This window comes from Oncorhynchus masou, chromosome 1 (assembly GCF_036934945.1).
Source record: "Oncorhynchus masou masou isolate Uvic2021 chromosome 1, UVic_Omas_1.1, whole genome shotgun sequence".
NCBI classification, from domain to species: domain Eukaryota; kingdom Metazoa; phylum Chordata; class Actinopteri; order Salmoniformes; family Salmonidae; genus Oncorhynchus; species Oncorhynchus masou.
In genome coordinates, this window is record NC_088212.1 from 75437099 (window position 1) to 75461746 (window position 24648).

A 24648-nucleotide genomic window follows, 5' to 3' on the forward strand; every position below is an offset into this window, starting at 1 on the left:
CCTTGATGAAAGAGAGGGTGAGATGAGAATAAGAAACAATCAGTTAAACGATTTCTTCTAAATTGGTTATGTTCTTGATATAGAAAATTGACCTCTTCCCCCTCAAATTAAATGAATTCACTAATGTGTAGGGAGGAGAGGATGAGAGAGAGACGCATGTGGAATTAGAGAAATTATTCTGGGTGAGAGTTCGTTCCACAAGAGGACGACAGAGGTATTTTCAACTGTGTCTTAAATGTTTCCTTTTCGTCATAGTCAGACTTAAAAAAAAACAGGAATACAGGGATTTAATTCCGCTGGGGATTAGTGAGAGGAATCGCGCTCATCACGGCGCATGTCTGTCTATAAACTCGTCCAGAATCGCTCGAGGGGGTCTGATTCAGTGCGCAACAGTTGGGACAGGTCTCTGACGCACTACAGTACCGCGAGGAAGTTTTGAGTGTAGTAATTAATGTGCAGGGTCTCACGTGTTTGACCTCTGAGTATAATTATAACTGATGTTAGCTTTAAATCAGTACATGTGCGACATTGATAAATTAAAACATATAGCTGTTTTGCAGTAGTGCACAGTCTTCGTTTTCGAGGCACCAAGAAAATATTAACAAGGCTGTCACGGAGCTCGCCAGGGACATGGGTCAGCTTTGCGCTGCAACACTCTTACCATTTGGTGCCATCTGCGTTGTTTTTATTTGGGATTGTGGTGCCAGTTCTTCAATAAAAACAAGATTTGCAGTGCTCACTTCAGGGTAAGTTGGTAGTCCGCGCATTTGTGAGGGAACGTTGTAGATATCAGTCTGTTATTTCCTATCAGAAAATAAAATAAAATATAGGACACCTGATCAAAGCTTAAGAAAAGTGCATGTAAATTCAAGTGAACGATTGGTAGGGAGTTGATAAAACTGCCCAGTAACTTGCTATCCAGTTGGACATGGTGATGAGTGTGCTATTTAGACCGAAACGTAACTGAATTTAATATTAATGTGTGATGTGTGAGAAACAATCAAAACAATACTTTGATAGTGAAAAACGTCGACAATCAGTCAAAGAAAGACCACCACGTTGCTCAACTCATCAAGCCTACATACCCAATGATCCGTGCGTCCGCAAGTAAAAGGCTGTTGTGATGTGATTGGAATATTGAATGAGATCACGCAAATACAGAGGAGTAGTTATCGGAATCACTCAATGCCAAATGTAAATTCTGCCCATAGCGTGACATAGGTTATTAAGGTGCACATAGAGAGGTCTGGACCAGGGAGAGGGAGTTCATAGCCTACATACAATAGTTTGAATGAAGTGGGAAAAGTATAGACCAGAAGAACTTTGGAGCATCTAATTTTGCTCAGAAATGATCATTTAATACTGTGCTATTACCTCTTAGTTCAGCATTCCAGTTGTAAACGATTTCATGATATTATTATTTTACTTTACTTTTCCAAGAAAATGTCTTTGTTACAGATATCTGTATTTTCAAATGAGTTATTGTGTTTCTTAATCCTGGTCCTGGCGACCCAGAGGGGGTGCACATTTTTGTTTTTGTATTAGCACTACACACCTGCTTTAAATCATCCAAAGCCTGATGATAAATGCACCTCTTTGCAGGGTTATTTAACAAACATTTCTCTTGCAATCATATGCTGGCCACTGCATGGCACAATCAGTTTTCTTTATTCCTTTCATTTTGAAATGTTCTTACTGCTTCACATACAATAGTTGCTGCCATGTAATTGTGATTATGTATAGTAGCATGATGTACTACAGTAGCCATAATGCTTGGGAACTGCTTTGAAAGGAAATTTCCACTAAAATTCCACTATGAAATAACTGCCAATTTAATTGAGTGACTTTCTCTTTAATACCACTCCTATTACTATAGTAACAACATTGTTACCAATACACTTATCTCTCTTGTCTCCTTTCTCGTGGCTTTGTAAAGGGAGGAGTGTCCGGAAAACAAGGTAGTGACAGTGGAGTACCCCTGTATTACAGCAAGGGGCACGGATGGCACCTGTCTCAGGTAAGAGTGTCCCATCGTTTAAAAAGAAAAGGAGAGCCGCACACTCCAGGACAGGCTTTCCCAAACTTTGTCCTCTGGACCCCAAGGGGTGTACATTTTGGTTTTAGCCTCAACACTACACAGCTGATTCAAATAATCAACTAATAATCAAGCATTGATCATTTGAATCAGCTGTGTAGTGTTATGGCAAAACCCAAAACGTGCACCCCTTGGGGTCCCCAGGACCACGTTTGGGGAATGCTGCTCTAGGAGCTCAGATGAAATAATTTAATAGCAACGTTTCGACAGCCAATCTGTCTTCATCAGGGTTTAATGACAAACACTGCAGGTCACTAATTGATATTGTTTCAAAGAACACACACAGGTGTCTGTAATCATGGCCGGGTGTGGCATGATTTCATTGGACAATTTTTCAAATATCAATAGAACATGTAAAAAAGCATGAATGGATAACATGCGATCATAGATACAATTAGGCTACATCATATAGGCCTACAATCACTTTATTTACAATGGATAACAAAAATACAATCACAGGAATGACTTTAAATCAAACTCTATGTTGAGACTGAAGGGAGCGAGGGCCTTTAAATGAAAGATCCAGATGGTCCATCATTTTAACAATAAATTGTCAAGGTCACCCACTCTCCTAGGGAGGGCGATGTGTTCGATGCCGATATAGTGACGAGACGAAATAGGGTGGTCCGTTCAAAAAAAATCCCCATCTACCAACACGGAATGTACACACACACACACACATGCACACACGCAAACACACACACACACACACACACACACACACACACACACACACACACACACACACACACACACACACACACACACACACACACACACACACACACACACACACACACACACACACACACACGAATCCCCCAGTCTGCAGATCTGGTTTAAGTCCGAAGCATATGATCTGTGTACTGTCAAGGTTATACCACAGCAATAGAAGTTGTCTCATTTGATTCTTGGGTCCAGACGAGATGTGTGTGGTGGTGGTGGTGGAGTTTTAGCTAGTCTTCTAGTTTTTGCTGCCATGTCTCCCAGGGAAGCGTGGTAAGGACTGCCTCAGGCTGTAAAATAGCATTTTGAGGATGGCCATGCATGAAAATGATTCTGTCTGGCCTGCCTAACCGTGCAAGCAGAGTGAGTTAACCATATAGCTCAGTAAGTCCTGGCAGCCTGCAGGCTTTCCCATGTCTCTGTGGTTGGGGTTAGCACAATTACACTGGGTTATTGTGGTGTCGGGCAGCAAACCCACACAGCCACTAGAAACAAAGAGCCAATGAGATGTATTTTCTCTCTCTCTCTCTCTCTCTCTCTCTCTCTCTCTCTCTCCACAAATTGATTGATTAAAAAAGGTTTTTCCTCAATCTACATACAACACCCCATAATGACAACGCGAAAAGAGGTTTTATTGACATAAGTATTCAGACCCTTTGCTATGAGACTTGAAACTGAGCTCAGGTGCATCCTGTTTCCATTGATTATCCTTGAGATGTTTCTACAACTTGATTGGACTCCACCTGTGGTAAATTCAGTTTATTGGACATGATTTGGAAAGGCACACCCCTGTCTATATAAGGTCCCACAGTTGACAGTACATGTCAGAAGAAAAAAAACAAGCCATGAGGTCGAAGGAATTGTCCATAGAGCTCCGAGACAGGATTGTGTCGAGGCACAGATCTGGGGTAGGGTATCAAAACATTTATGCAGCATTGAAGGTCCCCAAGAACACAGTGGCTTCCATGATTCTTAAATGGAAGAAGTTTGGAACCACCAAAAATCTTCCTAGATCTTGCCATCCGGCCAAACTGAGCAATTGGGGGAGAAGAGCCTTGGTCAGGGAGGTGACCAAAAACCTGATGGTCACTCTGACAGAGCTCCAGAGTTCCTCTGTGGAGATGAGAGAACCTTCCAGAAGGACAACTATCTCTGCAGCACTCTACCAATCAGGCCTTTATGGTAGAGTGGCCAGACGGAAGCCACTCCTCAGTAAAAGGCACATGACAGCCCACTTGGAGTTTGCCAAAAGGCACCAAAGGGCACCCAGATTGAACTCTTTGGCCTGAATTCCAAGTGTCACGTCTGGAATTTATCTGGCAACACCCCTATGGTGAAGCATGTTGGTGGCAGCATCATTCTGTGGGGATGTTTTCAGCGGCAGGGACTGGGAGACTTGTCAGGCTCGAGGGATAGATGAACGATTCAAAGTACAGAGAGATCCTTGAAGAAAACCTGCTCTAGAGCGCTCTGGACCTCAGACTGGGGTGAAGGTTCACCTTCCAACAGGACAACGTCCCTAAGCACACAGCCCAGACAACGCTGGAGTGGCTTCGAGTCTCTGAATGTCCTTGAGTGGCCCAGCCAGAGCCCGGACTTGAACCCAATCTAATATCTCTGGAGAGACCTGAAAATGGCTGTGCAGCAACGCTCCCCATCCAACCTGACAGAGCTTGAGAGTGTCTACAGAGAAAAATGGGAGAACTCCCCAAATTCAGGTGTGCGAAGCTTGTAGCATCATACCCAAGTTGACTCGAGGCTGTAATCAATGCCAAAGGTGCTTCAACAATGTACCGAGTAAAAGGTCTGAATACTTATGTAAATGTGATATTTCTGTTTTGTATCTTTTATACATTTTTCTAAAAACCTGTTTTTGCTTTGTCATTATGGGGTATTAGGGGGGAAAAGATTTAATCTATTTTAGAATAAGGCTGTAACGTAACAAAATGTGGAAAAAGCCAAGGGGTCTGAATACTTTTCCTAATGCACCGTATGTTGGGATTCAGGTATAGAAGGTTAAGGGTCTGTTTTCACTTCCCTGCTAGTCCAATCTGTTGTTGTAATACAGTGGTAAGACTGGTCCCACTGGGAAGAGTATTTGGGGATGTGGTATAGTCCAGGCTCAGGCCTCCTCACACATTACTCCCTCCTCAGGGATAGAGGTTGATGATGATGCCAGGGAGAGGGTCTCGGGTGTCATTGTCAACTCAGAGAGATGTGTAGAGTTTCAGACATTAAACCCTGAGATAACACTGCGCAGGGAGATGCAGAGTCTGGCTGGGACCTCCAGGCCAGAGTGAACAACACTCAGGCTACTCACACTGGCTGCATTCCCCTCGTCTCCTCTCCTTTCCTCTTTCTCTGAGTGCAATGTGTGTGTCCTCCCTGGTGTTAAAGAGTACGTAGTGAGTGATAATGTGTGTGTCAGTTGAGTTTGCGTGTGTGCATGTGTCCTAGGCTCTGACAGCTGATAGTGCAGGAGATGCCTGGAGCGCATGCAGGCCCAGAGTGTATGTACTACGTACTGTAGCTACTACCTCCTGAGTGTTAAGCTCCATCTCATCTCTCTCTCTTTATTTGTTTCCTTGTGGATTTACTGCATTAGACTTGGCTCTCACCTCTGTAGTGTTCTCTCTGTGGGCTCCGTACTCCCTCCGTCACCGCTCTGCTCCCCCTATGGTCCCTACATGTCGACAGGCCGCGGTGGGGCCGGCTGTAAACAAGTCTGTGACACGCATGGCAGGGGGAACAGGAGGAGAGAAGGAGGAGAGTGAAGGAAGGGAAAAGGTTTTCCAAGGCTTGCCTGGACAACCACATCAAGGTGTATAAAAAGCACCAGGAAGGAGAAATCACAGGAGGGCGGGAAGCTCTATAGGTCAGAGCTCTGGTTTTTATGAACCTCTGTATTCTGCTGCAATTGGTGCCCCGTAGTCCAGTTGATGTGGTGGAACCGTACCACTCTCTCTCTCTCTCTCTCTCTCTCGCTCACTCTCTCTAACAACATAGTTGTAGTACACGTGGCTGCCTGCTGTAAGGACTGGAAACCATCCGGCCCCTGAGCTCACCGTGGAAGAATAAAGAGGGAGGCAGCACAGGAGCGAGGGGGGAGAAAGGAGAGCGAGAAAGGAGGGAGGGGGCGGAGAGAATCAGAACATACTGAACCAAGCTCTCACAGTCCTGTCTCTCTTATGTGCTCTCTGGTTTTATCATTAAAGCAGGTCAGAGGAAGCAGACCTGCAATGTCCACACAATGTGTCCACACAAATGTGTGTGTGTGTGTGTGTGTGTGTGTGTGTGTGTGTGTGTGTGTGTGTGTGTGTGTGTGTGTGTGTGTGTGTGTCTGTGTGTGTGTGGCTGGGGTGCAGAGCTGAACTCTACTAAGCCCCCCTGTCATTCGCTGGCCAGGGCACTGAGAGGTCTCCCCTTACAAGCCATAAAACATGTGACTCTATAACACATACATCATACCTACCCTGGTAAGCCCTGTCTGTCAGTCAATCACTGACACGAAGGTGATCAACAACAATCAACTGAGAGTTTAGGTGCAAAAACAAGTCATGTCAGGAAACACATAGAGACGAAGTGATTTAGGTCCGGAGCTACAGGCTCCGAAGCAGTAACGAGGACCAGATGTGCACGTGTGTGTGTGTGTGTGTGTGTGTGTGTGTGTGTGTGTGTGTGTGTGTGTGTGTGTGTGTGTGTGTGTGTGTGTGTGTGTGTGTGTGTGTGTGTGTGTGTGTGTGTGTGTGCATGTGTGTGTGTATCCAGTCAGGTCTGAACCCCACACTGTGCTCCACTAAGGTTCTGACAGGGTTACTATCTTCAGCCAAGGCCTCATCAGACTCACTACACCACCAGCAACCAGCACGTTTGCCACGAAATGAGGAGTGAAATATCCCACCACTTCCACCCAATGGTACAAGCTTAGGTTATAAAAGGTTCACAGAGACATGTCTTCTCTTGCCAAGAGTACATCAGGACAGCTCATTCACCCTAAACACATAGTGAAACTGGGATCTATCACACATTGTTTACATTGCATCGAGGAATTCCATGGGGTGTCCTATTCTAACTAGTATACTTTTTTATATTTGGCATTTCTTCCTCAGTGTGTTTTGAATGGCAATCAAGCTGTGGGAAAATGAAACTGTTTAATTTGTCTCACACTTGTAGTTGACATAAGTGTCTCTCTTAGCAATGCAACACTTTTCTGAGTACTGCCGTAATACTGTTTCATTACAGGGGAAATATTATCCATTTCTCTGTTTCTCACAAAACACTTTTTTACAAGGCCTGAGGTTCATTTCCTGTCTTTAATGGTGAAGTCTAATCATTTTTGTAGATCGGTATTATTTTTGGACCACAGTAAATATCAAGTAATCATTGTACATATTTTTCTAGTTAACATTCACCTGAACAGCGCTCTGTACAAACACAATGCCTGTTATTCATTACTGTTCCACTAGGTGATTAAAGTCTGTAATGGCATCGTCAGCATGTTGTTTGAAGTACAGCACAGAGAAGCAGCTGTGTACTGTATAGACAGTACATGTTTTATATCACAGAATTGTAAAAGGGGGAGGGGTGAAGGAAAGAAAAGGGAGAGATGAAATAAAGGAAGTTTGCAGTGGTAAAGATGAGGAGTCACAGTCGGACACAACAAACATAATCTCTCCATGCAGTGGGGCCATTTCAACCCTCCCACCTCCAGGCTGTCTCCCTCTGAGTCTTGGAAGGTTCTGGAAGACTTTCATGTCTTATCAGTCCATTACCTTCAACCCTGGTTAAGGACTTTGGTGTGATCTCAGTGTAGAATCCTTAAAATAGACCAGTCTGTAGCCTGGTTTCCTTCCCTGGCAGTAGAACACTCACAGACACGTCATTAAGACAGATCCATCATTGTGTTACTTTTTATTATTACTCTTTATTTTAGTCTACTTGGTAAATATTTTCTTCTTCTTGAACTGCACTGTTGGTTAAGGGCTTGTAAGTAAGCATTTCACGGTAAAGTCTGTTATATCTTGTTGTATCTTGTTGTATTCACTTGTTGAATTCGGCGCATGTGACAAATAAAGTTTGATTTGATTTGATCATTAGTTTGGCTTTAGACTCCCTTCTCAGTTACTGGCTGCTCTCACTACATTACCTGTAATCTGGACTTCATCTCTCTCTTAGGCCCTTTATTGTCCTCAGATAGGGTCCATTCTTTCTCTTGCTGTCACTCTCCCTCTATCTCCCTTTACCCCTGTTTCTTTCTTTCCCTCCCTTTCCCCCTCCCTCCCTCCCTCCCTCCCTCCCTCCCTCCCTCCCTCCCTCCCTCCCTCCCTCCCTCCCTCCCTCCCTCCCTCCCTCCCTCCCTCCCTCCCTCCCTCCCTCCCTCCCTCCCTCCCTCCCTCCCTCCCTTCCCCCTCCCTGCCTGCCTCCCTGCCTCCCTGCCTCCCTCCCACCCTGCCTCCCTCCCTCCCCCTCCCTGCCTCCCTCCCTCCCTCCCTGCCTGCCTGCCTGCCTGCCTGCCTCCCTGCCTGCCTGCCTGCCTCCCTCCCTCCCTCCCTCCCTCCCACCCTGCCTCCCCCCTCCCTCCCTCCCTCCCTGCCTGCCTCCCTCCCACCCTGCCTGCCTCCCTCCCACCCTGCCTCCCTCCCTCCCTCCCTCCCTCCTCTCTCTCTCTCTCTCTCTCTGTCGTCAGGTAAGGCTCCAAGCCAGGTCACATGTCTGTCTGTCTGTCTTTGTTTTTGAGGTTGTGAGAGGCTCAGAAGGGCCAGAGATGGCACATTCTTGGGGGTGACACATGGCCCTCACATGACCCCAGGGTCACAGAGGCCAGCGGCCCTTCATATTACCTGGGGGGAACCGAGGGTCGGCGCTGGCACTGGGAATAGATCTGGGAGCTTTAAGGTCTGTAATGAGAGGCGTCATAAAAGAGAAGGAGAGAGGGAGAGTGACAGAGAGGGATAGGGGGTGAGAGAGGGGAGGATTTGTGTCACTCTCTGGCCCAACATTAACTGGCTATGGCTTTATGAGGGGTGTTTTACCCTTTTAACACTACCTTGCAGACACAAACCATACTGTGCTGGGCTGGCTCTGATATATTATTTTCACATTGTCTTTCCTAGCACGGTTCCAGCCATTATGGTTGATGTGTCACCAGGTTAGCCATGGGAATAGGGATAGGCTGTTTTAGAACAGGCATTGGTGATGGAGTGAGGACCTGTGAAGACAGAAGCGGTAGGAGGTGGGGTAGAGGTGACTGAGGAGTGTTGGTGCTGTTTGGGAACTGTAGCGTGGCTGTGCTTGTGGAAGTGGTGCAGACCTCCTGTGCTCTCAGTGAAAGAGTCCACTGTCTGACTAACAGCCTTCCCCACTCTGATGTGTCCCCAGAGAGACCGCAGGCTGGAAGTGTGCTGACAGATAAATAAACAGAGAGAGGACGTGCTCACATCTCAGCACACTAACACCTTCACGTGTATACTCACACGGCACAAGAACAAGACGCTTATACACTAACACCCGTACATACCCACACACACCTATACATAACAGCCTAACACCCTGCTATATGAGGAAACACAGAGGAAACAACAGACCCTCTTATACACTAACACCCGTACATACCCACACACACCTATACATAACAGCCTAACACCCTGCTATATGAGGAAACACAGAGGAAACAACAGACCCTCTTATACACTAACACCCGTACATACCCACACACACCTATACATAACAGCCTAACACCCTGCTATATGAGGAAACACAGAGGAAACAACAGACCCTCTTATACACTAACACCCGTACATACCCACACACACCTATACATAACAGCCTAACACCCTGCTATATGAGGAAACACAGAGGAAACAACAGACCCTCTTATACACTAACACCCGTACATACCCACACACACCTATACATAACAGCCTAACACCCTGCTATATGAGGAAACACAGAGGAAACAACAGACCCTCTTATACACTAACACCCGTACATACCCACACACACCTATACATAACAGCCTAACACCCTGCTATATGAGGAAACACAGAGGAAACAACAGACCCTCTTATACACTAACACCCGTACATACCCACACACACCTATACATAACAGCCTAACACCCTGCTATATGAGGAAACACAGAGGAAACAACAGACCCTCTTATACACTAACACCCGTACATACCCACACACACCTATACATAACAGCCTAACACCCTGCTATATGAGGAAACACAGAGGAAACAACAGACCCTCTTATACACTAACACCCGTACATACCCACACACACCTATACATAACAGCCTAACACCCTGCTATATGAGGAAACACAGAGGAAACAACAGACCCTCTTATACACTAACACCCGTACATACCCACACACACCTATACATAACAGCCTAACACCCTGCTATATGAGGAAACACAGAGAAAACAACAGACCCTCTTATACACTAACACCCGTACATACCCACACACACCTATACATAACAGCCTAACACCCTGCTATATGAGGAAACACAGAGGAAACAACAGACCCTCTTATACACTAACACCCGTACATACCCACACACACCTATACATAACAGCCTAACACCCTGCTATATGAGGAAACACAGAGGAAACAACAGACCCTCTTATACACTAACACCCGTACATACCCACACACACCTATACATAACAGCCTAACACCCTGCTATATGAGGAAACACAGAGGAAACAACAGACCCTCTTATACACTAACACCCGTACATACCCACACACACCTATACATAACAGCCTAACACCCTGCTATATGAGGAAACACAGAGGAAACAACAGACCCTCTTATACACTAACACCCGTACATACCCACACACACCTATACATAACAGCCTAACACCCTGCTATATGAGGAAACACAGAGGAAACAACAGACCCTCTTATACACTAACACCCGTACATACCCACACACACCTATACATAACAGCCTAACACCCTGCTATATGAGGAAACACAGAGGAAACAACAGACCCTCTTATACACTAACACCCGTACATACCCACACACACCTATACATAACAGCCTAACACCCTGCTATATGAGGAAACACAGAGGAAACAACAGACCCTCTTATACACTAACACCCGTACATACCCACACACACCTATACATAACAGCCTAACACCCTGCTATATGAGGAAACACAGAGGAAACAACAGACCCTCTTATACACTAACACCCGTACATACCCACACACACCTATACATAACAGCCTAACACCCTGCTATATGAGGAAACACAGAGGAAACAACAGACCCTCTTATACACTAACACCCGTACATACCCACACACACCTATACATAACAGCCTAACACCCTGCTATATGAGGAAACACAGAGGAAACAACAGACCCTCTTATACACTAACACCCGTACATACCCACACACACCTATACATAACAGCCTAACACCCTGCTATATGAGGAAACACAGAGAAAACAACAGACCCTCTTAAAACTAACACCCTAATCGATTATACACACTGACGCCTTTACTTAAACACAAAGACGGAGACAGACTATCATCCATACACAGAGAGGCAGACTTATAAACAGGATAACACATATTCAAAAACTGCAGCGCACACAGCACACATACACCCACACAAAGACATCAATATGACATATGTGAGAGCAGAAACACACAGACACTGTCTCTCCTGTCCTGAAGTGTCGAGGGGTCTGTGACCACTGAGGTCCACATCCTGTGTTTCTGACTCACAGAGCACCACATGAAGGACCATCAAGCATAACTGACATAAAAGCTAAGCATAAAATCTCTCTTTCTTTCTCTCTTTCTCTCCATCCTCCTCCTCTCCTCGACTTGTCATCATCTCCCTGTCTCATTTCCTCCACGCTGCGTTTCCTCCTCCATCGCCATAACAACCCCCTTAAGTCATCTCCCCTCTCTCTCTGATGAGTCTGGGAATTGACAGAGTAAATATGATACATAACGTTGTGTCACAGGACACCTAATGATACTGTTGTCCCTGTTCGCTATCTTCCCCATATCTAGAAACAGAAACACTATCTAAGGTCCAGGGAGCAATCCTGTACTGAGTGAGTGGAACTGATAATACATAGTGACTTCCGTCTGGTTTATGGAAAGCATCATTCCAGATTGGTCTCTGCTCTGCTGTCTCTGTGTAACCTCAGTGCTGTCTGTCCAGGCTGCAGACAGTTGGGGGGGTCTATAATGAATATCCAGTCTTTGTAATGGATTCTTGGGGGAGTCTATAATGAATATCCAGTCTTTGTAGTGGATTCTTGGGGGAGTCTATAATGAATATCCAGTCTTTGTAGTGGATTCTTGGGGGAGTCTATAATGAATATCCAGTCTTTGTAGCGCATTCCTGCCGCGAAAGCACAAATAAATCACGCCAGCCTGGATGGAAAACAATAACATTGAGTTCTCCTCCCTGGAGGGAGACCCTTGCTAAAGTACATAATCTGGAGTGTAAAGTGATCCTGCTCTGGCCTGTACTCTGGATCCTGTCTTGCTATTTCTCCAGCGTCTCTGTGCTGTTTTTGGCCGCAGCAGTGTAGTGTAGAGCCTGTGTGGGCCCTCGGTACATCCCTCTCTCTGCAGGTAGTCACTGGGTCACCACCAGCACCAAGGAGAACCAGGGGGAACACAGGGACAGGGATGTCCAGGGATGGTGCTCCCAAGACAGACTCGTAGCTGGGTGACTTGCATGGTCAGACAGACCTGGTGGGTCTGTAGGCACTATGTTAGAGTGTGGAGCATCAAGAGAAGCAGTGTCTAAGAGCAGGAATACACTCAGGGTGACACAGGGACTCCACTCATCTTCTGAAGGAACTTAATCAGACAACATGCTTGCAAAGGGCATGTTGATGCAGAATGTAGAAACACAGAAGAATCGAATGGGCAAGAAAATACCATAGAATCCGACCATCAGTGTTGATAATCTGGGTGTAGAGAAAGATACTTCCAAAAGGGTTCTTCGGCAGTCCCCATAGGATAACCCTTTTTGGTTCCAAGTAGAGCACCTTTTGGTTCCAGGTAGCACCCTCTGTAGGAAGGATGGAACCAAAAGATGCTCTACGTGGAACCAAAAAGGGTTCTTCGAAGGGTTTTCCTGTGGGGACAGCAGAAAACTCTTTAACATTTACATTTACATTTAAGTCATTTAGCAGACGCTCTTATCCAGAGCGACTTACAAATTGGTGAATTCACCTTCTGACATCCAGTGGAACAGCCACTTTACAATAGTGCATCTAAATCATTAAGGGGGGGTGGTGAGAAGGATTACTTATCCTATCCTAGGTATTCCTTGAAGAGGTGGGGTTTCAGGTGTCTCCGGAAGGTGGTGATTGACTCCGCTGTCCTGGCGTCGTGAGGGAGTTTGTTCCACCATTGGGGGCCAGAGCAGCGAACAGTTTTGACTGGGCTGAGCGGGAACTGTACTTCCTCAATGGTAGGGAGGCGAGCAGGCCAGAGGTGGATGAACGCAGTGCCCTTGCTTGGGTGTAGGGCCTGATCAGAGCCTGGAGGTACTGCGGTGCCGTTCCCCTCACAGCTCCGTAGGCAAGCACCATGGTCTTGTAGCGGATGCGAGCTTCAACTGGAAGCCAGTGGAGAGAGCGGAGGAGCGGGGTGACGTGAGAGAACTTGGGAAGGTTGAACACCAGACGGGCTGCGGCGTTCTGGATGAGTTGTAGGGGTTTAATGGCACAGGCAGGGAGCCCAGCCAACAGCGAGTTGCAGTAATCCAGACGGGAGATGACAAGTGCCTGGATTAGGACCTGCGCCGCTTCCTGTGTGAGGCAGGGTCGTACTCTGCGGATGTTGTAGAGCATGAACCTACAGGAACGGGCCACCGCCATGATGTTGGTTGAGAACGACAGGGTGTTGTCCAGGATCACGCCAAGGTTCTTAGCGCTCTGGGAGGAGGACACAATGGAGTTGTCAACCGTGATGGCGAGATCATGGAACGGGCAGTCCTTCCCCGGGAGGAAGAGCAGCTCCGTCTTGCCGAGGTTCAGCTTGAGGTGGTGATCCGTCATCCACACTGATATGTCTGCCAGACATGCAGAGATGCGATTCGCCACCTGGTCATCAGAAGGGGGAAAGGAGAAGATTAATTGTGTGTCGTCTGCATAGCAATGATAGGAGAGACCATGTGAGGTTATGACAGAGCCAAGTGACTTGGTGTATAGCGAGAATAGGAGAGGGCCTAGAACAGAGCCCTGGGGGACACCAGTGGTGAGAGCGCGTGGCGAGGAGACAGATTCTCGCCACGCCACCTGGTAGGAGCGACCTGTCAGGTAGGACGCAATCCAAGCGTGGGCCGCGCCGGAGATGCCCAACTCGGAGAGGGTGGAGAGGAGGATCTGATGGTTCACAGTATCGAAGGCAGCCGATAGGTCTAGAAGGATGAGAGCAGAGGAGAGAGAGTTAGCTTTAGCAGTGCGGAGCGCCTCCGTGATGCAGAGAAGAGCAGTCTCAGTTGAATGACTAGTCTTGAAACCTGACTGATTTGGATCAAGAAGGTCATTCTGAGAGAGATAGCGGGAGAGCTGGCCAAGGACGGCACGTTCAAGAGTTTTGGAGAGAAAAGAAAGAAGGGATACTGGTCTGTAGTTGTTGACATCGGAGGGATCGAGTGTAGGTTTTTTCAGAAGGGGTGCAACTCTCGCTCTCTTGAAGACGGAAGGGACGTAGCCAGCGGTCAGGGATGAGTTGATGAGCGAGGTGAGGTAAGGGAGAAGGTCCCCGGAAATGGTCTGGAGAAGAGAGGAGGGGATAGGGTCAAGCGGGCAGGTTGTTGGGCGGCCGGCCGTCACAAGAAGCGAGATTTCATCTGGAGAGAGAGGGGAGAAAGAGGTCAGAGCACAGGGTAGGGCAGTGTGAGCAGAACCAGCGGTGTCGCTTGACTTAGCAAACGAGGATCGGATGTCGTCGACCTTCTTTTCAAAATGGTTGACGAAGTCATCTGCAGAGAGGGAGGAGGGGGGAGGAGGATTCAGGAGGGAGGAGAAGGTGGCAAAGAGCTTCCTAGGGTTAGAGGCAGATGCTTGGAATTTAGAGTGGTAGAAAGTGGCTTTAGCAGCAGAGACAGAGGAGGAAAATGTAGAGAGGAGGGAGTGAAAGGATGCCAGGTCCGCAGGGAGGCGAGTTTTCCTCCATTTCCGCTCGGCTGCCCGGAGCTCTGTTCTGTGAGCTCGCAATGAGTCATCGAGCCACGGAGCGGGAGGGGAGGACCGAGCCGGTCTGGAGGATAGGGGACATAGAGAGTCAAAGGATGCAGAAAGGGAAGAGAGGAGGGTTGAGGAGGCAGAATCAGGAGAAAGGTTGGAGAAGGTATGAGCAGAGGGAAGAGATGATAGGATGGAAGAGGAGAGAGTAGCGGGGGAGAGAGAGCGAAGGTTGGGACGGCGCGATACCATCCGAGTAGGGGCAGTGTGGGAAGTGTTGGATGAGAGCGAGAGGGAAAAGGATACAAGGTAGTGGTCGGAGACTTGGAGGGGAGTTGCAATGAGGTTAGTGGAAGAACAGCATCTAGTAAAGATGAGGTCGAGCGTATTGCCTGCCTTGTGAGTAGGGGGGAAGGTGAGAGGGTGAGGTCAAAAGAGGAGAGGAGTGGAAAGAAGGAGGCAGAGAGGAATGAGTCAAAGGTAGACGTGGGGAGGTTAAAGTCGCCCAGGACTGTGAGAGGTGAGCCGTCCTCAGGAAAGGAGCTTATCAAGGCATCAAGCTCATTGATGAACTCTCCGAGGGAACCTGGAGGGCGATAAATGATAAGGATGTTAAGCTTGAAAGGGCTGGTAACTGTGACAGCATGGAATTCAAAGGAGGCGATAGATAGATGGGTAAGGGGAGAGAGAGAGAATGACCACTTGGGAGAGATGAGGATCCCGGTGCCACCACCCCGCTGACCAGAAGCTCTCGGGGTGTGCGAGAACACGTGGGCGGACGAAGAGAGAGCAGTAGGAGTAGCAGTGTTATCTGTGGTGATCCATGTTTCCGTCAGTGCCAGGAAGTCGAGGGACTGGAGGGAGGCATAGGCTGAGATGAACTCTGCCTTGTTGGCCGCAGATCGGCAGTTCCAGAGGCTACCGGAGACCAGGAACTCCACGTGGGTCGTGCGCGCTGGGACCACCAGATTAGGGTGGCCGCGGCCACGCGGTGTGGAGCGTATGTATGGTCTGTGCAGAGAGGAGAGAACAGGGATAGATAGACACATAGTTGACAGGGTACAGAAGAGGCTACGCTAATGCAAAGGAGATTGGAATGACAAGTGGACTACACGTCTCGAATGTTCAGAAAGTTAAGCTTACGTAGCAAGAATCTTATTGACTAAAATGATTGAAATGATACAGTACTGCTGGAGTAGGCTAGCTGGTAGTGGCTGCGATGTTGACACTACACTAATCAAGTCGTTCCGTCGAGTGTAATAGTTTCTACAGTGCTGCTATTCGGGGGCTAGCTGGCTAGCTAGCAGGTTGATTGCGTTACGTTACCTTAAAAGAACGACAATAGCTGGCTAGCTAACCTAGAAAATCGCTCTAGGCTACACAATTGTCTTAGATACAAAGACGGCTATGTAGCTAGCTAGCTACGATCAAACAAAACAAACCGTTGTACTGTAATAGTTACTACAGTGCTGCTATTCGGGGCTAGCTGGCTAGCTACGTTAAAAGAATGACAATAGCTGGCCAGCTAACCTAGAAAATCGCTCTAGGCTACACAATTGTCTTAGATACAAAGACGGCTATGTAGCTAGCTAGCTACGATCAAACAAAACAAACCGTTGTACTGTAATAGTTACTACAGTGCTGCTATTCGGGGCTAGCTGGCTAGCTACGTTAAAAGAACGACAATAGCTGGCCAGCTAACCTAGAAAATCGCTCTAGACTACACAATTGTCTTAGATACAAAGACGGCTATGTAGCTGGCTAGCTACGATCAAACAAATCAAACCGTTGTACTGTAATGAAGTGAAATGAAAATGTGATACTACCTGTGGAGCGACGCGGAATGTTGACCGGGTAGTTGGAGTTCAATTCGGTAGAGGTTGGCTAGCTGTTGGCTAGCTAGCTAGCAGCATTTCCTACGTTAAGGACGACAAATAGCTGGCTAGCTAACCTCGGTAAATTAAGATAATCACTCTAAGTCTACACACTCTAAACTGCACAATTATCTTGGATACGAAGACAGCGAAGACAACTATGTAGCTAGCTGACACTACGCTAATCGAGTCGTTCAGTTGAGTGTAATAGTTTCTACAGTGCTAGTGGACAGTGGATGTTAGCTAGCTGCTTAGCTAGCTGCTGGGCAGATACGTTAGGACGACGAAATACGATAATTATGCAAGATAATTATGCAATTGTCGTTGATACAAAGACGGCTATGTAGCTAGCTAAGAAGAAATTGCTAAGATTAGACAAATCAAACCGTTGTACTATAACGAAATGTAATGAAAAGTTATACTACCTGCGGACCGAAGTGTAGATGCGACCGCTCGCTCCAGGTTCTAGATAGCACCTTTTTTTTCTAAGAGCGTACTCTCCTAACCTTGTTAGTCACCTGACCTCGATGTTTGTCTGTATTGTGAAGAGTGCAGAGAACCGAAGGAAGAGCCTGGTCTGGGAGCTCTCCTCCTCAAGGTTGTGTTTAACAGTCCTGTCAGTGTCACACATCACTCTCACTAATGACCCCTGCCCTTGTTTCCTGACATTAACAAGATGCACCCAATTACTGACTGCTCTGGTCCCCAGACACACACACGCACGCACACACACACGCACACATGCACGCGGGGGAGTATGAGACGCGGTTATCTCACTGTGGAGGACAGGGAGGGAGGAGGCTTTAGTGGTTTGGTCTTTTCCCTTTAAGATCCGAGAACAGTGTTAATCAACAGAGACCCCTACATTCCCAAACATCAACAGACAGGTCATCACACTGTGTAACTATTAACCTGAGCAGTTTATACAGACCACTGAAGAGCATGTATCATCAATCAGAGACACCTCTCGCATTTAATTTGACATTTGAGTCATTTAGCAGACCCTCTTATCCAGAGCCACTTACAGTTAGTGCATTCATCTTAAGATGGCTAGGTGGGACAACCACATACCTCAGTCAGAGTAAGTACATTTTTGCTCAATAAAGTAGCTATCAGCAGTCGGAGCTCGAAAGGGGGGGGGGGGGTCAAGTTAGCTCACAAAAGGCTTTCTTTCTTCTTTTTTGCAGGACCTAGATCAGATCAGGGGCAGTGTGGGGTCAGGTCTCTGTGACTGAAAGCTTGTCTGTTGATGTTTGGAGTAGGGCAGTGGAGCAGTGGACTATGAGAGCAGAGGTTGTGTGTTGATGTTGTGAGTGGACACTCAGAGAGACCAGAGGCTGCCAGCCATAGCCTCCCCTTGCTGGCTGTACATCTTCAGCCCAGATGGACAGGGCCCACATCTGCTGTCCATTAGCCCAGCCTGGCCCTCTCCTCTGCTGGCACACTGAATGGAGGGGCAGGAGGTGGCAGGCCTGGAGAGAGTTGTCCTTCAGGCCCCTGGCCAGAGCCCCCTAGCAGCCCCCCAGTACTGTCCCATCCCATCCCCAGCTCTCTCCATCACAACACAACACAGTTATGAGCCACAGATTAAAGCTTCAGTCCGTCATGTGGCTTTAATCAGGCCCTGGCAAGGCCCATAGTTTTGTAAGTTATTTATCATTCAGAAGAGGGAGTGGGGGAGGGTCTTAGAGGAGTGATTTAGGGTTATGTTGCATGGAGGTTGGAGAAGAATAAAAGCAAGTTTTGGTCTTGAGGGACCTTCAGTGAGGTACCATGCTAACTTCCCTCCATCAAGAGCGTGCAGTTTTCGGGGCAGGAGCCAAATCCTGTGTGTGTGTGTTTTTTATTTTTTTATTTTACCTTTATTTAACCAGGCAAGTCAGTTAAGAACAAATTCTTATTTTCAATGACGGCCTGGGAACAGTGGGTTAACTGCCTGTTCAGGGGCAGAACGACAGATTTGTTCCTTGTCAGCTCGGGGGTTTGAACTCGCAACCTTCCGATTACTAGTCCAACGCTCTAAACACTAGGTGTGTGTGTGTGTGTGTGTGTGTGTGTGTGTGTGTGTGTGTGTGTGTGTGTGTGTGTGTGTGTGTGTGTGTGTGTGTGTGTGTGTGTGTGTGTGTGTGTGTGTGTGTGTGTGTGCGTGCGTGCGTGTCCCCTCCTCGTCTAGGGTCTGTGTTATTTGGGTTCTGTGATTCTATGAGTATTCCAATATCCCTTTCCATTGTTTCCTATTCCGCAGGTCCATCCCTAATGCCTGTAACATGTGGTGTTTTGGCTTGCTGTGTGTGAGGATGATGCTCTTTGTTCAGCTGTCTCTTGACCATCTAGGCTAGTGCTGCTAGGAAGTGGGGATGGAGGTAAGGGATCTGGTGCTAATGAGGAGCTTTGGTCCTAAAGACAATTGACAGGCTGGGTGTTACCAGAGAGGAAGAGACAAAGCGAAGAGGATTTACTCCTGTCAAAATCTGCCCACGATTAGCAGACTGATAAGCAGACTGCCTGCGTTCCCGCATTGGGGACAACAACTCCCACTGTTAGGGTGTAGACAAGACCATCTCGTCATTGTATAAAGTATCTCTGGTGTTTCACATTTAGTGGCTGTGTAGATCCGTTCAGTATGTGAAGGGAAGGATACAGCAGCTGGGAAATGAATTATTGGCTCATGCTACTGTCTGTCTGTGTGTTTATCCACAGGAGGAAATGCTGTGAGGGCTTCAGGTTCGTGATGGGCCAGTGCATACCTGAAAGTAGGTTAAAGAAATACAGCAGTTCTACTCACCTCAAGTCAGATACTTTGCTCAGTGCCTGTAATTACACCTGGGCACCTGTACACAGACAGAATGCACATTGCAACACCAAATTAACCCATTACTGAACTGCAAATTGTTTCAAAAGTGAAAGAGCATGTAATTCCCTAAATTGGCAATACTGTACAATGATACACCATGACCAATAGAGGGCAACATTACACAGGAATACCCTTGAGGAATATCATTGGACATCCAGGGTTATTATTGAGCTGTTAGCTTTTCATGTAAGATCCTATCTGTGCATGTCCCTATTGAACCAATCCCTCTCCTCTCTCTGCTCCAGATGTGGATGTGTGTTCTGGCTCCCCCTGTGAACAGCAGTGCACCGACAACTTTGGACGGGTTGTCTGCACCTGTTACCCCGGATACCGCTTTGATCGAGAGAGGCATCGCAACCACCAGACCTACTGTTTAGGTAAGTCCACTACCTGTTTATCTGCCAATCAGCTTTTTATCAGCCTGTTTATCAGCCAATCAGCACTGTTTTCTTTTGTATGAATCTTAATTTAACATCCTGCATCAGAACAACCGCTCTCTCTCCCTCTCTCTGATTAGAGCAGCCTAAATGCAGCCTTAATCAGGTGTAAAGTAACAGCTGGTGTTGTGTCTCCCACACCACAGACATCGATGAGTGTGTGGAGTCCGACGGCAGTGTCTGTGACCATGACTGCGAGAACACCGTGGGCAGCTTCCTGTGTCGCTGTCACAGGGGTTACATCCTGGCACCGGACAAGCACTCCTGTATACCCAGTCACAACCGTGGGTGTTGAGTCTACTACTATACTTTAGTCCTACTGTCTACATGAGGCTGGCTACCGCAGCTACACTACCTCTGGGCTTAGCTCACTAGTACCTTCCTGTGTGTCTTCAGCCTGAGGGTACAGTACTGTACATGTGTTTGAGAGGGTGAACATAGACTACTAGACTTTGTTTTTGTGTTACTTATTCGGTTGTGTTACTTACTCTGTGACAAGCCTGTCTCTCTGAGAGTCTCTTTGTCTTTCTGTCAGTGAGCTCGTCAGGGAAGTCTGACACCCTGATGAGTGCTGGCTCCTGCTCCCTCACCTGTCAAGACTTTGTCAACATGAGGAACAGCCTGCTGCAGCTCAAACTGAGGCTGGGCAGCACTCAGTCACCTAACCAGGTATATCTACATTTAACATTACATTTAAGTCATTTGGCAGACGCTCTTATCCAGAGCGACTTACAAATTGGTGAATTCACCTTATGACATCCAGTGGAACAGCCACTGCACATCCTACTTACACTGCTGTTCCATACAAACACAGAGATACACTAACCAGAGATACACTAACCGTAAACTAGCCTCGCCAGACTTGATGTTTCACAATAGAAGTCTGGCCAAATGGAGACTACAGTGAGACAGGTTGTTGTACTATACTACCTGTGTGTGTACCTGTGTGTGTGTGTAGGTGTTGTCTCCTGGCCTGGCTAACAGCAGTGATAAGCCGTCTGCTGGGAGGTTGGGGAAAGGTCCTGACACCCCCGCCCTCCCTGGTCCTCCTGGCTCTCCAGGATCCCGTGGGGTCCCAGGTAAGAGTTGTCTGCTCTTTCTCTGAATCTTTCTTTCTCAACTCAATCTTTCTCTCTCTCTCTGTATCTCTCTGTTTACTGCCTGTGTCAGCTGTTTGTTGGCTGATATTCATCTGATATTCATCTGATATTCATCTCCTTGGTTCCTCTTACATCCCTTTATTCTTGGATCCCAGGCCAATCAGGAGTGCCGGGGGAGAAGGGAGAGCCTGGAGAGAGAGGCCTGACCGGCCCCCAGGGGCCACGGGGAGACATGGGCCCTATGGGCCCCGAGCCTGACCTGGAGCACATCAGGAGGGGTCGCAGAGGAGCTGTGGTAATCTTATTATTGCTTCCCCGATAACATGTTGTTGGGCCTATTAGTCCAAGCAACACACCCATAGCTGCAGAGATACATCATTACAATAAATGTTGCATGGAAGGAGCTGTAGCTCCTAAAAACATTTAAAACCATATTTCTGTCTCTCCTTTTTCCAACAGGGACCTCCTGGCGCACCAGGCAGAGATGGACTGAAGGTCAGTATAACAGTCTATCCGTGTGTCTGTGGGTGTTTAGTACATGCTTGTGTGTGTCCTGTATGTGTTTAAACTATCCTGTAAACTTTTCAAAGCTGTTAACTGGAACACTAACAGCAACACTTTTCTCCCACTCTGAGAGCTCTGAGCTGCCGATGTGGACTCTTATAGAAGTCTGTGTGAATGTTGAAGTATGTAACTGGACGTTTCTGGATGTTTTCTCTCTTTAGGGTGACAGGGGAACTCCTGGTCCCAGAGGTCTACCAGTGAGTCTGCTTTCTATATTTGCCAGCTAGGCGTTGAAGTATTTTAAATGCATTATCATCATTGTCATCTTGTTGATCTATTCTATGTATTATCAGATTCCAAGCATACAATAAATCCACCCTAAAGCATGCAACATGCTTTACAGGTTGAAATCTAATTTACTGATGTGTGGACAGAGATATTAAAGCCTCCGTATCTTTCCCCAGGGACCTCCCGGCTCCTTTGACTTCCTCCTGGTCATGATGGCCGACATTCGCATTGACATCATCGAGCTGCAGGAGCAAGTGTTTGGGAAGAGGCGGGGCCTCTCCTTAGACAACCCGCCCCACTCCAGCGGAGAGACAGGGTTAGGAGAGTGGGGCTCCGGACAAGGAGAGCTCATGCTCAATACCTGAACTCCATAGCCCTTCCCACGGTAACTGTCACTTAAAACAATAAGCCAAAGGGAACTAATTCATCAACTGGTTCTTGTAAAGCAGAGACATTGAACTGACTGAACTGACTCCTTTCCTCCAGTAAAACATTGTCTCTTAAACCCAAATAGGACTGTATGAGGTGAGGAGACCTCTGCTCAGCTCTCTCCTGTCAGAGACATAGACTATAAACAAATGGAGAGGGAGAGTGAGGGAGAGAGAGAGAGACAGAGAGAGAGAGAGAGAGAGAGAGAGAGAGAGAGAATGGCAAAAATGGACCACTGACCCTCCAAACCAAACCACTGCAAGCTTTGCCTTGCCGACCTTGATGTTTCCTTCGTGCCTGGCCTGGTCTGGTCTGACTGAGGAGAGGGGGTATGCCTTTGCATGCGAGGCACAGCGTGGTGATGGTTGTAGCACTGTGAGACTGTGTCTTTGTGCGCTCTGATCTGAACGGCAGGGGCTTTATCGTCTGCATCTCTTCCTGTTCCTGTCAAATCTGTACAGTCCGAGGAGAGGAGACGCCGGTCGGTCGCTGCCTGACCCTGCTTACCTGCCCTGCAGGGCCTAGAACCAGACTCAGGCCCAAGACTGCACCTGTCCATGCAACAACCCAACTCAACAGCTTTTATACTCCTGCCACTACACTACAGACTCTCTGAAGCATCTTTAGAGATACAGTACATATACTACATTAGCAAACGTATGTGGATACCTGCTCATCCAACATCTCATTCCAAAATCATGGGGATATATATGAGGTTAGTCCCCCCTTTACTGTTATAACAGCATCCATTTCTATGGAAAGGCTTTCCACTACATGTTGGAACATTGCTGCGGGAACTTGCATCCATTCAGCCACAAGAGCATTAGTGCGGTCGGGCGATTAGGCCTGGCTCGCAGTCGGCGTTCCAATTCATCTCAAAGATGTTGAGGGGTTGAGGTCAGGGCTCTGTGCAGGACGGTCATGTTCTTCCACACCGATCTTGACAAACCATTTCTGTATGGACCTCGCTTTGTGCACAGGGGCATTGTCATGCTGAAAGAGGAAAGGGCCTTTCCTAAACTGTGGCCACAAAGTTGGAAGCACAGCATTGTCTAGAATGTCATTGTCAAAAATAATAATAATAATTGTATGCTGTAGTGTTAAGATTTCCCTTCACTGGAACTAAGGGGCCTAGCCCGATCCATAAAAAACAGCCCCAGACCATTATTCCTCCTCCATCGAACTTTACAGTTGGCACTATGCATTTGGGCAGATGGCGTTCTCCTGGCATCCGCCAAACCCAGATTCGTCCTTCGGACTGCCTGAAGTGTGATTCATCACTCCAGAGAACGTGTTCCCACTGGACGTTTGGAACTTAGTAGTGAGTGATGCAACGGAGGACAGATGATTTTTATGCTCTCGGCACTTCAGCACTCTGCGGTCCCATTCTGTGAGCTTATGTGGCCTAACACTTTGCGGCTGAGCTGTTGTTACTCCTAGACATCCCACTTCACAATAACAGCACTTACAGTTGACCAGGGAAGTTCTAGCAGGGCAGAAATTTGACGAACTGACCTGTTGGGAAGGTGGCACTCTATGACGGTGCCACTTTGAAAGTCACTGAGCTTTTCAGTAAGGCCGTTCTACTGCCAATGTTTGTCGATGGAGATTGCACCTGTCAGCAACGGGTATGGCTGAAATAGCAGAATCCACTAATTTGAAGGAGTGTCCACATACTTTTGTATATTTGGTGTAAATAAAAAAGGAACCATTTGAAAGTTTCAGAAAGTTCTTTGGATATGAGTGTTGGTAAACATACTTTTTTGTTGTTATATTTTTTGTTGTCGTTAGTGTTGAACTTCCCTACTCAAGATTGGTGCATATATGGTGTGGTGGGCTCTCTTAATGCTAGCTATTGATCTACACCTTAGATCACCTTCTAAAGCATCATGTGTGCCTCTGCTTGTGTGTAAGTATGTACAGTTGAAGTCGGAAGTTTACATACACTTAGGTTGGAGTCATTAAAACTAGTTTTTCAACCACTCCACAAATGTTTTGTTAACAAACTATAGTTTTGGCAAGTCGGCTAGGACGTCTACTTTGTGCATGACACAAGTAATTTTTCCAACAATTGTTTACAGACAGATTATTTCACTTATAATTCACTGTAACACAATTCCAGTGGGTCAGAAGTTTACATAGACTA

The 24648-nt window shown here is 47.1% G+C and overlaps 1 protein-coding gene across 1 annotated transcript; it reads left to right on the forward strand.

Moving 5' to 3' along the window:
- The first annotated feature begins 217 nt into the window (after positions 1–217).
- Positions 218–24220, forward strand: LOC135550717 (collagen and calcium-binding EGF domain-containing protein 1-like). The gene is made up of 11 exons (XM_064981771.1): positions 218–746; positions 1937–2017; positions 19591–19643; positions 19990–20121; positions 20328–20465; positions 20717–20850; positions 21140–21260; positions 21437–21576; positions 21741–21776; positions 22007–22042; positions 22250–24220. The coding sequence occupies exons 1-11, from the start codon at positions 631–633 to the stop codon at positions 22436–22438; spliced, it is 1176 nt and encodes a 391-aa protein (XP_064837843.1). The 5' UTR covers positions 218–630; the 3' UTR covers positions 22439–24220.
- The last annotated feature ends 428 nt before the right edge of the window (positions 24221–24648 follow it).